This window comes from Lipotes vexillifer, unplaced genomic scaffold (assembly GCF_000442215.2).
Source record: "Lipotes vexillifer unplaced genomic scaffold, Lipotes_vexillifer_v1.1 scaffold1397, whole genome shotgun sequence".
Taxonomy (NCBI): domain Eukaryota; kingdom Metazoa; phylum Chordata; class Mammalia; order Artiodactyla; family Lipotidae; genus Lipotes; species Lipotes vexillifer.
In genome coordinates, this window is record NW_006794257.1 from 254,945 (window position 1) to 267,478 (window position 12,534).

Genomic DNA, 12,534 nt, shown 5'->3' on the forward strand with positions numbered 1-12,534 from the left:
TTTTGCCTTTTTTTTTTTTTTTTTTTTTTTTCTTATGAGGCTCAATACAGAACTGAGAACTGAGGTTAGGTCACGGGTCCTGAACAATCCACAACCCCCTCATTAAGGGTTCGCAAACCTGGCTGCGAATTCCAGTCCAGGCTGCGTTCTTTGCCCGCCATCACCCCTACTCTCACCACCCACCCAGACAATGGGGGAGACGACGTCCAAACCACTGTCGGAGCTTTAGGAGGTTTTAAAAGGGAGTGATTGAAGTCCTCCCTTCCTCCTCTACCCCTCCCCCTCCCTTCGCCTCTCACCACGGGAAGTTACCAGGGGATTTATCACGAAAAAGTGCGAGCTATTGCCTCCAAGAGCTAAGCGAAAGGAAAACTGCCCAGAGCGCAGTGACGTGGACTTTGATATCCAGAGACTGGAGGGGTGGTCAGAGGGCGAGAGCTCGCCGCCCAGGCTGGAGCCGCAGGGGGGAAGGGGAGAGAGCCAGATGAATCTTGCCCGTGGGCCCCGCGGAGCCCCGGCCCTGGCCGCACCCAAACTTCCTGGAGATTTATCAAGTCCCCCAAGTCGCTGCCCCAACTTCAGCCAACCGGTCGAGCCCAAATATGTGGAACAGGTGAGGGTACCCAAGGCCAGCTCTGTGCCCGCACCGCCGTCCCCTTACCTCCCCCACGCGCCTCGGCGCGCCTCCCCGGGGGTGCGAGGCCCGGGCCGGGGACCTAGGAAACTGCCCCCCCGGCCCAGGTTGGCCTGGGGCTGCTCTGAGGCCCCTGCTCTTACCTGGCCGAAGGACAGCAGCGGAGATCAAGAGGCAGAAGACCAGACGGCAGGAGGAGGCCGCCTTCGATGCCATATTCCTCCTCCTCCTCGGGGACCACCGACAGAGTCCGCGCCGCAGGAGGGGGCGTCCTCCCCGGCCCCGCGCTGCCCGCGCGCTCGCGGGTCCGGACACAGCGGGCAGCGGCTTGTCCCAGACACACCGCCCCCTGGGCTGTGGCGCTGCACCTTCGGGTGTAGCAACTTTCCACCACGCAGTGCCCCAACTCCTCCTGTCTCCCCGTCAACACCCGCCCTTGGCCCCTTCGGCTGCTCCTCCCGGGACCGGCGACCCTCTCTTCCCGGGAGACACTTGAGTAATTCGGAAAGGTATACGTGGTTCTTTTTAGCTGGTCTGTTATTTTCCTTCTCTTGGAATAATAATAATAATGGTAGTGGCAGTGCGCATAAAAAGCCTGGTGCTAGGAAAGAATTGCCGGGAGGGGCAACAGTGGGGCGACAGGTCCAAGCGGTCTCCTCAGGTGGTAGCGGCGGTGGCAGCGATAGCAGCGGCGCCAGCAGCGGTCTCTGGGCTGCTCTGAGTGGAGGGACTGGAAGGCGTGTGTAAGCTGCCGCTTGCCTCCTCCCTTCGCCTCCTCCCTCTCTCCTCTCTCCTCCCAGCTTCGCGGGACGTGGAGCCAAGCGCAGGTGGTAGGAGCTGGATCTGCAGCCTAGAGGCGCTGCAGGACCGAGTCCGAGACGAAGTCCGCCTCAGGAACTCCACTGGGCTGTCATGCTCACCGAGTCCCGGAGACCAAGTGGGCGGGGCTTTTCTAGTGGCTCCGCCCCTGGGGCACGCCCGCCAATAGGGAGCCCGCCCAAGAGCTCCGCGCTCCTGGGTGGGCCCCCAGTACTGCCACTTCCCTGTGGCGTTATCTTTGCCATCGTCCTACGGATTCTCACTTCACGCCGCCCACGCAGCTTCGCCACGGTTCAAATTGCCCTTTTCTTGCCCCCAGACGCCTATCCACTGGCTCACTCCTCAGGGACTTTTCGGCCGTGATATCTCAGCCTCCTTCTCCTATAAGGAGAGTAGTGGGGCAGGGAGGTGGGGGTCGGGACCTCCCCGGAGACTCGCACTTCGGGTCCAAGGGTGAGAGCGAAGGAGGGAGGAAGGGGCTGGAGGAGGTGGCAAAGGTGGGAACTTGCCTCCTGGGAGTTAACAGGAACAGCTACTGGTTGGCGGGGGTGGGGCGGGGGGGGGGCGGGGGGGGGGCAGCCAACAAAATATGACAAATGTGCATTACTGTTGGTTTTTCTTTTTTGTTCTTTTTAAAAAATATATTTATTGAAGTATATTTGATTTACAATGTTGTGTTAGTTTCTGGTGTCCAGCAAAGTGATTCAGTTATACGTATGTACATATATTCTTTTTCATTATAGTTTATTAGAGGATATTGTATATAGTTCTCTGTGCTGTACAGTAGGATCTTGTTGTTTATCCATTCTAAATGTAATTAGATCATACTTCGTTACACGGATTTTCCCGATGTCTACAAAAGCCAGAGCGAGTGTCTCTTTTATTTTGAATTAAGCGGCGATTTTAAGTTACAAACAGAAATCCTCAAATTACTCAGATTAAAAGCCAAGCTTCTTGTCCGTTCCAGAAAGCCAGGCATCCCAGCAGATGGACAGGCTTCTCTGGCAATTTCTAAAGACTGAACCACCTCCCAGGCGGAACGTCAGGAAGCTGTGTCGCTTTCAGATCAGGCAGAGAGCATGAAGGAATTTTTCCCTCTAGAACACCGGGGTGGAGCTGTCGGAGCCCTAAGTGGCTCTAAATCAGGGATGTGGGATCACAAGTCTTATCCACGAAGCATAATAAAATCTTGGTCCCAGAACCACTTCGCTGGGGCATTAAATAGCCTTCCGTGCATCACAGGGACACCCCTGTGTGAGACTAGTCTCCAGCAGAGAATGCCATCTAGTAATCGTCACATACTGCGCTTTCATCAGAAGACTTGAGTCACCAGCTAGATGGGGATGAGGGAAGTTGGTGTCAGGAGAAATAATAAAACAAGCGGGAGTGCGCGCGCGCGCCCACACACGCCTTTGAATTCTTTCTCTTTTCCTGCTCGAAACTATTAAGCTCCATCTTCCGCTGTGATTTTTATCGAAAGCCTGCCAGTCTTATCCTCCCGGTTCTCCTTACATTACATTCGCAGTATTCTAGAGTAGAGCTCTTATATTTTTCCTCTCAGAATAAGTAGTTTCTCCCTTTTGGTTTTAACATTAGCATTTCATTTGCATCTTATGAACCTACAAGAAGGCTAATGCTATGAGGCAAATGCCTTTTAATTCAGTATTCCATGAGCTAAGTATGGCTGAATTGCTAGCATTCCCATGGGATCCTGTAGAATTCCTTTAGGGAATTGTTTCCCCTTTAACAGCAGCTCTAAGTAGCTCTTACTCGAACAAATCATCCTAACTATATATTTAACCTGGATCCCTCCAAACCCACCCTCTATCTGACCCCCTTTATTTTGGGGTGGGAGTTAATACAGCTTAATTGTTAAAAAGTTGATCTGCAAAGGCAGACTGTCTGATTTGGGCTTTGACATTCCCAGGGGCATGATCTTGGTGAACTCAACCGCTCTAAGCCTCAGTTTCCTTACTTGTAAAAAGTGATAACAATAGTGCTAGCCTTTTGAGATTTTTGTGATGATTAAATGAGATCACACAAATAACTGGCTAGATACAGTAGAAGGAGCGTGGGCTTTGGGGAGCAATCAGAGCCTAGGTAAAGCCCCTGTTCTGCACAAGCGAGTGACCTTGAGCAAAAGTCAGTCTCTTATAATCAAAGTATGATCAGTATGATGACACATCAGAGTACCGATTTCAAAGGTGAGCAGCTGAGTCAGATCAAAATACATTCTATAAATTAAGTATATTATACTTACCCACATTTATGACAAGTATGATTGTATGTAGTACAGTCAGTTGGTCCAGAATTCCTTTTAGAGAGGAATTTGTCCTAGTGTAGGAAAATGCCTTAACAAGCCGCTTGGAGCAGTAACTTCAAAAGTTATTAGTCTTACATAGCTAAGGCCACAAAGTGATGGTGAAACTACTCTATATTAACTAACATAATAAAAATAAAATGAGGAATTACAAAATAATAAAAATAAGAATTTGGCAGGGGAGTGAAGACAGGGATGCTGAGAAAAGAAGGGACAAAGACTAAGCCATACAATTATAAATTGAAATTGTGGAAGACCTTTAAATATATTATAAATAATTAGTTAATGGCAGTTATTGAACACTTACTATATGTTAGGTTATTCTAAGCCATTTATATGAACTAGTGGAATAATCCCCCCTCCAAAAAAATCCCGTGAGGGAGATGTTAATGTTTTCTTCATTTTACTCATGAAGAAACTGAAGCCCAGAGATATGAAGTGACTTTTCCAAGTTTACACACAGTGATTCGTGATTCATAGTAATAGTAATGCCACCATTCTACCAAAGGCACTTTGATATTAGAGCTTCATTTCTATCTACTTGCTCATCACTATCCACTTCACTTATCAGATATGTGCAAAAATAAATTTATGACTTTCTTTTTGGTTGAGGGGGGCTTGATTGAAACATAAATTCCTAAAACATTAATAAAGCCTCCTACTCTCAAATACATTGTCCTTGAGGAAATTAATAAGGCAGTGCACCCTATCTGCATGAGACAGATACAGTGCATATGAGATGACAAGACCATTTCTAGTAATTCAGCATAAGTAAGAGCTCAGAATTGGAAATAAACTTGAGATGTAAGCACCACAAAATAATGTAGTAGAGAGAGTATTCGTCTGTCAAGATCTGGGGAATGGGGGGATCCACCTTACCTAGTTCTTAACAGGAAGAGCTTTTCCAGCTGCATCTGGACCACAACTGCTTTGGTTACAACCAAGAAAACATAGTATTCCAATGATATTTACCGGTTTAATCATGCCTCAGAGCATCATAATGGGGACTGCTTATTGCAAGGAATAAAATGAATAATGTTCAGCCAGAGGAAAACGTATTTCTTGTTACCTGAAACATGAGAAGCATTTTGCATCTCCAGTATAAAAGAATTCATCATCAGTCAGGACAGTATGCTCAAAGCAGTGACAGCACAGTAGGCAGCTTTCCTGCTTAGAATCTGTTGAGGTCAGATCTCAGGATCCCAGAGGCTCAGGCCAGGAACCTTTGCCCCATCTGTACTACTTCATCAGTATGTGACAACATAGCTATAGGTGGGGCATGTGAGCATTTGAAGAGTTGAGGTGATTTTTTTCTTCTGTTCAACGTAAACAATTTCCCATTGGAGATGAAATTTCCAAAAGATAGCTTTGGAGGCTGGTGACATTTGTTCCTTACCACATTTATCATAGTGTTTTGTGTGCCTTCCTAGTTTTTGAACAATACATGTATGCAATTCAAGAGCATGCAACAAATCTGACTCACTTTCTCCCCAACCCCACCTCTCCATAGATGATTACATATTTCTAGCCAATACTTTGCAAATACATTGGGTACTCTGTAAGTATTTATGTATGAATGATAAATAGTGAGAAAATTTTTTTATAGAACATAGACCCTGAAACAAACTTAACAGGGAGAATGAAATAAGGAGATGAAAGCTGTTTCCACTGAGCCTTCAATGATTGGACTAGTATGATTCTGGTACCAGTTCCAACATGTGGTTTTTTGTTTTTTTTTTTTTTTTTTTTTTTTTGCATACCACCAAAGCAATTCTTGGACACTAGGTTGATGTTCTACAATTCAACTAAATTCTCACAGTATCAGCCTGGTTATAACCTCAACCGGATAGAAGAGGTACCTAGGGCAAGGTCTGTGGGAAGGAGAGCAGAGCATCCATGCTCTCTGAGCGTGCCACTCTCCCCAGATAACCACGTGTTTATCAACCGGGAAGCTCTTGGAGCACAGCCCTTTCAAGTTTCTATGGAGGCTTCATTACATAGGCACTGTTGATTACATTCTAGGCCATTGGTGACTGAACTCAATCTCCAGCCCCACTGCTTTCCCAGGAGGTCCAGAGGTGGGACTAAAAGTTTCACCCTCTAATCACAGAGTCAGATTGGATCTCCTGGCAACCAGGCCCCATCCTTAGGTGACCTAGGGACTTTCCAAAGTTACCTCATTAACACAGCAAAGCGCACCATTATGTTACCACTCTACTCACTTAGGAAGTTCCAAGGGTTTTAGGAGCTCTTACCAGGGATGGAGTCAAGACCAAATATTAAATTTCTTAGTATAACACACAGTACCACAACTAGGCAGAACTAAGGTTTAGGGAAGGCAAAGAGAATGAGTCAAGACCTAGTCACCATAGTGAAAAACTTTGAAATATAAACTGAGGAAACCTAATCTACAGGAAGAAGAGAGTGAAAAAAAACTATTTGCTATCAGTGAGAAGAAAACAGAGCCACAGGAGAATAGAATTCTGACTAGTAAAGGTTTCAAGTGACCAGGAAGGGAATGGGAAAGGGCCTTGCCTAATGCACTGATGAGAAAATTGAAATAGATGGCTAACTGGCATTTATATTAAGTCTAAGAAGATATAACTATTTAAAGAGGCACAGAGATTACACAGGTATAAGATAAAGCTCTGTTTTATTTCTGAACCCTAAGGTTTTTAAGTCAATGATTCCTAAAATGACTCTATGTAAGGCCTGGGGAACAGATGGGTATCTGTCCTCCTAAGATATATTCCCTTGAACTTTATTTTTTAAGTTTGGTTAATAATAATGTCAGTCATGGTTTTGAATAAAATTTTGCAACTCACATCTTCAATAACATCAGCTAATAAAGCTGTATCACTGGAGCTCAGGAGAGCAAAAACTTTCAAAGCCTATGGTAAACATTATGTTCTTATTTCAGACTGTAGCTCGCTCAATGTCTGGGTACAAAAAGAAATTCATAGATATTTCAGTCGAAGTAGAAATCCACTTCGTCGTTTTCCTTCCTGTCTTAGACATGAGGAATGGAGAAAGAATCTAGCTAAGCCCTTTGACCGTGAAACATACCCCATAACTATAAAATAGATGCCCAAAACTCTTAGTGTATTAAACACTCATAATTCATTAGTGCTTTGGTAGGTGCATAAAATTTACTCAAAAATTATAACAGTCGAAGTTCCTCCTACAACTTGAGAGTTTCTCCTTAGAGTTCTCTATGTGTTTTCAACTTTTAACTGAAATATACGGTTCTTTCAGTTTGGGGTAAGTAAAAGTGATTCAGAGCATAGTTATTCAAATGTTTGATACCTCAAAAGAAGTTTCAACTTGATTACCCCTCAAAAATCTCTCCAGAGTTATCTCTACTTGCTTTGTCTTATATCTGCTAGCCATTCTGATCTATGATAATTTCATTCAGGAATTTGAAGTGGACATGCAATGACTATAGAAGTTGAAAACAATGTATTTTTGATTTCCTAAAACAGATCACCAAGGATTTAATGGACTTCTGGAAAACCAAAATGAAGTATTAACTAAGCCCAGGTTATCTATACTAGTTTTCCTTAAAATAAGCAAGATAGTTGCAAGAGTTTACAGGAAAGTATTAAGAAGAAATTCTTATGTAAATGCATAATCCCTAAGGAGTGATATTAATTAGCAAAAAAAGATGAATAACACTGAATGAAGTCTCATTGATTATGTAATATATGACAGAATCTTACAATTTTAATGTTTCTTAGGGCCTTACGATAATTTAGATGAAGAGTTTTCAATCTTTATTTAAATACAAACCTTTTTCTTCTAATAAAGGCTCACTCTGAAGTCAATTTCCTATTTCCCCCTGTTTGACCCATTCAAACCATACAGGTCTCCTCATTCTTCCTAAATATACCTACCATATTCCCACAACAGGGCCTTTGCACTTGCTGTTTCTAATCCTCGGAATTCTTTAACCCAGTTATTAGTGTAGCTTACTCCATCACCTCTTTCAAGGTACTTGCGCAAATATTACCTTCTCACTGAAGCTTTCCATGAACAACTATTTAAATTTTCAACCCCCATCCCCAGGACTCCTTATCTCCCTTTTGTGCTTCATTTTTTTCTCTGTCGTCTCTATCCCCATAGAGCATAATAGATTGAAAGCTCAATGAGGGCCGAAATGTGTGTCTGTGTTACTCTCTGCTATATGCCTAGAATAGACAGACACATTAGTAGGCACATAATACTACTTGACCAATGAGTTCATCAATTCTTGAATACTTGATGAATAATAAATTATAGTGCAAGGTAATTAATAAACTGATACAGGTGGGGCTGCTTTGACTGAAGTTTGATAAGTAGCCTGAAGTTTCACTTCCCCCTTTAGATACTTCAAAGCTTTTTAGCATAATTAGAAAACCCACCAGGTCAGTATCATACGACAGATGAGGTCATTGAGGTCCCAGGATCCAGAAGTCTTAACCAAAATTTACACAGGTATGGGTTCCACTCTTGCTTAAATGAAAATGGACCACTTTCTGGTAGAGTAAATACACAAGATACTCTGTAAATTTTTAGTCAAATTCTCAGAACAATAAAAAATTTTGGATGCATATAAGACATTATTAATCAATTTTAAATACAGTATATTTGCCCAAACTCTTTTCAGAACAGACATTCTGAATAGTGTTCTGTATAAAATTTCTCTAAGGCATGATTATGGATGCAGTATCAATATTGCAAAGTCTACAGAGGTGGTTCAGTATTCAGGATTTTAAGCCTCAGTGTTCTTTATACTTTGTTCTTTTCTGGTGGATTTGGCAAAATTATAATTCAAAGCAATGTATTCCACAAACATAGATGATTCATAACCTATTCAGCTAACAGTGCTATAGGACAAATATTTAATTTAATTTGATGTCCAACATTTTAACATTACATGGAGGTGTTTACTGTGTTTACTTTTCTTTGTAAGGGTAAGAAATTCACTTAATAATTGTACCTCAAGGTGAAAAACTTATGAGAAAACACAATACATTTAAAAACAGCTATAAAATCCAGTGCACAAAAAGATTTATAAACATGTATATGCTTTCATTGAAATCACCAGAATCTGTGATGTGTCAGAGCCAGCAGGGAAGTAGATTAAATTATTTTTGGCTATTGCTTCCAGTTTTGAAATTCTATTAAAAACAGTTAATTGATACATCTCTTAAGGAAAATGATTTGCCTTTTTATAAAGAATGACATCCAAGTTATAGAGTGAAGCATACTGTCCATGTGTTATTAACATATCAAGTTAGAAGAGAATCCCCAAAGAGCATAACTCTCTATCATTTTTCCTAGACTCAAGGACATTTCAAAAGAGGGCAAGGTCCATGGTTATTTCTCAGGTTTTTTTCAGGGCTGCGACAAATCTTGAGTTCAGGATTAAATGAACTCTGAATTCAACCTTTAAAGGCAGAGACACGTCAAAAGGCAGCTTGAGCAGTGTGAGTAGAGAGGGAATCATACACATTTAGCCTGACTGAGAAGGTGAGCCTTGGTTACTCAGGTCTTTCTTCCACACCAGCATCATCTATTCTCACTTCACCTTCTGGGATCTTCCCAGAAAGTCTAAGAAAAACTCCCAAGTTACTCTATCTTGAGGTGATTTTTCACCATCCGCTTGAATTCCTGCCATGAAACTTAAGATGTGAAGACCTTTTTTTTAGTGCTGATTTGTCCTTCCAGTTCTAAAATGATCAGCATTTCCTTCTCCTTTCTTTTCCTCTCAACTTAGTACCTTGTCTTTTGCCTATTCAGTGAAAGCTCAGCATTTTGAATCAAATAATAAAGCTGTGATAATTTACGAAAGGAGAAATGAAAGTATTGTGGCCTGTGTGCCAATGAAAGAAAGAGACGTTTAAAGAAAGATGAATCATAGGTCAGGAAAACACAAAATTAAATAAGCGTATCTTAGAATATAGGCCCAAAAGGGAATTTAGTTCTTGGTATTTCCCCACCCCCTTTACTCTGCTGGGGTTTTTTTGTTTGTTTTTTTTTTAGCTAGAAAGACATTATTTTCATAACTCAGTCATCCAAAAGGAGTTTGTCATCAGGTCAGGAAATTTTTACTAAAGTTTTTTTAATGGTCAGGATACTTTCAACTGAAAGTGACAAAAACCCAGTCCAAAGAGTTTAACCAAAAAAAAAAAAGAAAGAAAGAAAGAAAAGAAAAGAAGAAGGTTTAAATGATTTACTTACTGGTTTAAATGACTGGGAATCCCCAAAGTATGTATATTTTTAGGCATATCACGATCAAAGCATTTGAGCAAAGTTGTCAAGACTCTTTGTCCTTTTTTCCATATTCCAGCTCTACTTGCCTTTGCTTGTCTTGGACTGTTTTCTCAGTTTCTCTACTGCAGCCCAACTTCCTTCATACCAAAAAGGTACCTTCAAACCTACTTTTGACCAAAAAGATACTTTCAAACCTACGCCTATATCCACAGAGATTGAAATCCTAGAGGTAGCCTCTCACTCTTAGAAAAGGTATGATTGGCTTTGTCCATCTCTTGAGATGGATATGACTGGCCAGGCCTGAGTCATATGTCCACCCCTGCAGCCAGAGGGCAGGTGGGCATCATGCTTGACAGTACCTCAGAATCACAGAGATGGGTGCCATTCCCCAAGGAGCAGACAAAAACAGTAGACAACCATTTCATTTCCTTTATGTCATTTTTTAATTGATTCTTAGGACCAATATGCTTTCTGTCCAGATTATGTACAACAAGAGCTTTGATTATGGAGGGGAAAAATAGAAATATTCTGCAACATAGGAAACCTAAGCTTGCTTCTTTTAAAGGGCTAGATTATTGACACAAAGGGAAAACAGGCATTATTTGCAGGTACTTGCTAATGTTTTTTCTCCTCACTGTCCTATGAACTCTCTGATTCTGTGGAGAAGGAAGGAAGCATTAGTGTTGTTCTATGCTTAGAAGGATGTGAAATAAAGTGACAAAATAAATATTCTAAAGTATTTGCAAATATGTTTATTTCCCCTGAATACAGGTCAATATAAGGTACATTCAGAAAGTCTGCCAAACAAGCAGGTATTTCCTTAGGACTTCTTTTGAAAGTGAGCACTGAATAATTCTTTTCAACTTTATTGTCCATATGTTTGCTAAAGCTCATTTTCCATCAATTTATCACCTTCATCAGTCTGCTGTTGTCCTTACATAAAGAAAGAGAAATTCATATTGGCCAATCTTTTTAATTCATCTAGCCCCAGTCTTTTAAGTATAGTTTCAGTTTTAGCAGTGATTAAGACAAGTGCCTGTAGAAAGTTTTGGATGAAATAAGACAACATTTTGGTCTTTTATTTTCAAGCAAATTGCCACCCTTCAGGAATGGTGATTTTAAGCAAGAAGCTGTCCCCAGCCAATCCTCAGTCACACTTTCTACTTGATCCAACTACAGTTAGCTCAATCTATCTACTTTCTTTGAATGTAACTAAACTAATCCCCATTCCAGCCTTCATGCATTACTCCTTCTTTCTCCAAGAATTACCCCAAATCTTTCCCACTTCTCCTCTAACACACTGCCCGAGCATCTCCTCCTCTGTGGTACAGCTGTAGGCTGCCGGCTCTCCAGAGCTGCTTGTGCTCATCGCTTCTAAATGCCACCTTCAGTGATGTCACGCTGGTAGCCTGAAGTTGCCATTGTGGAATTATTTACACACTGTGGGAATCGGAAATTGGCAAACACTACAAATCCAGACTGTTTTTGGTTTTGTTTTTGAGACCTGGTTCTTAAACTACTAGCATACCCTACTGTCCATGGAACTGACTTCATTCTTCACTAACCACTCTAATAGTGTTTACAAGTCTGAGTTTGGTGTCAGATAAACTGGAACTTGAGTTCTGGCTCATTGATCTAGGATTTATGTGACACTGAGCAAGTTATTTCACCTGTCTACATCAGTTTTCTTAAGTAAAATAATACATGTGAAGCCCCTGGCACAGGAAAGTGATGAATAAGAGTAGCTATTTTTTCAATAGCCCTTGATCCTTCATGTGTATTCCATTCATAGTTTTGATTAGCTATGTTTCTGGCTGTATGTTGATGTCATTTGTATTTGCTCTTTCTTTTACCATAAAACCTCCAGTCTTAAAAAGGATCATCAGAGTATCTTGCCTCGTGTGTTTGGTAGATAGTGAGTGCACAATAAATGCTACTTAAGGGCATATTCATACAGAAGACAATCAGACAGTCGAAAATGTGTGGCCAATGATGCCTGAGAGCACTAGATTAAGAGTAAGGATGCCTAATGGCAGAACGCAGCATACAAAACTGTAAGAAATCCTAGATCAAATATCTCTAGTTTTGAATCCCAGTTCTGCCTCTAATTATTTGTGCAGACTTCATCAGGTTACTGACCTCAGCTTCCTTATCTGTTAAATGGACAAAAGAGCAGCTTTGCACTTAGCTTCATAGTTTAGGAGGGTTGCTTGTATTAAGGGATGCTAAATGTGCAGGCAGTTTTCTCTTAATAAAAAGTGGCTATTATCATTCTTCCACTAGTTGATTGTGTGGTTTAATCTTCCAAAGCTTCATAGACTTTAACTATATCTATGAAAGTAAGAGGGCTAATTTGGTGCTCTCTCAAGAGGCCTTTTTCATTTTGAATAAAATTCTTTGTGCCTAAAGCCCTTTATTCTAGAAAGAGATAAAGTCCTAATGCCAATTTTCTTTGGTGAACAAAATCTCTCCTTTCCAGTCTCAATACTCCTAGCCCAGGTCCCCA

The 12,534-nt window shown here is 41.5% G+C and overlaps 1 protein-coding gene across 2 annotated transcripts in view; it reads right to left on the bottom strand.

The window, feature by feature from the left end:
• ALCAM (activated leukocyte cell adhesion molecule) overlaps positions 1-1,514 on the bottom strand; it is a 207,389-nt gene extending 205,875 nt beyond the window's left edge. For both annotated transcript variants that reach the window (XM_007467094.1, XM_007467093.1), the window contains exon 1: positions 778-1,514. In XM_007467094.1, the coding sequence (XP_007467156.1) occupies positions 778-850 (73 nt within the window). In that variant the 5' untranslated portion in view covers positions 851-1,514. The remainder of the gene's footprint in view (positions 1-777) is intronic.
• Positions 1,515-12,534: the final 11,020 nt, after the last annotated feature.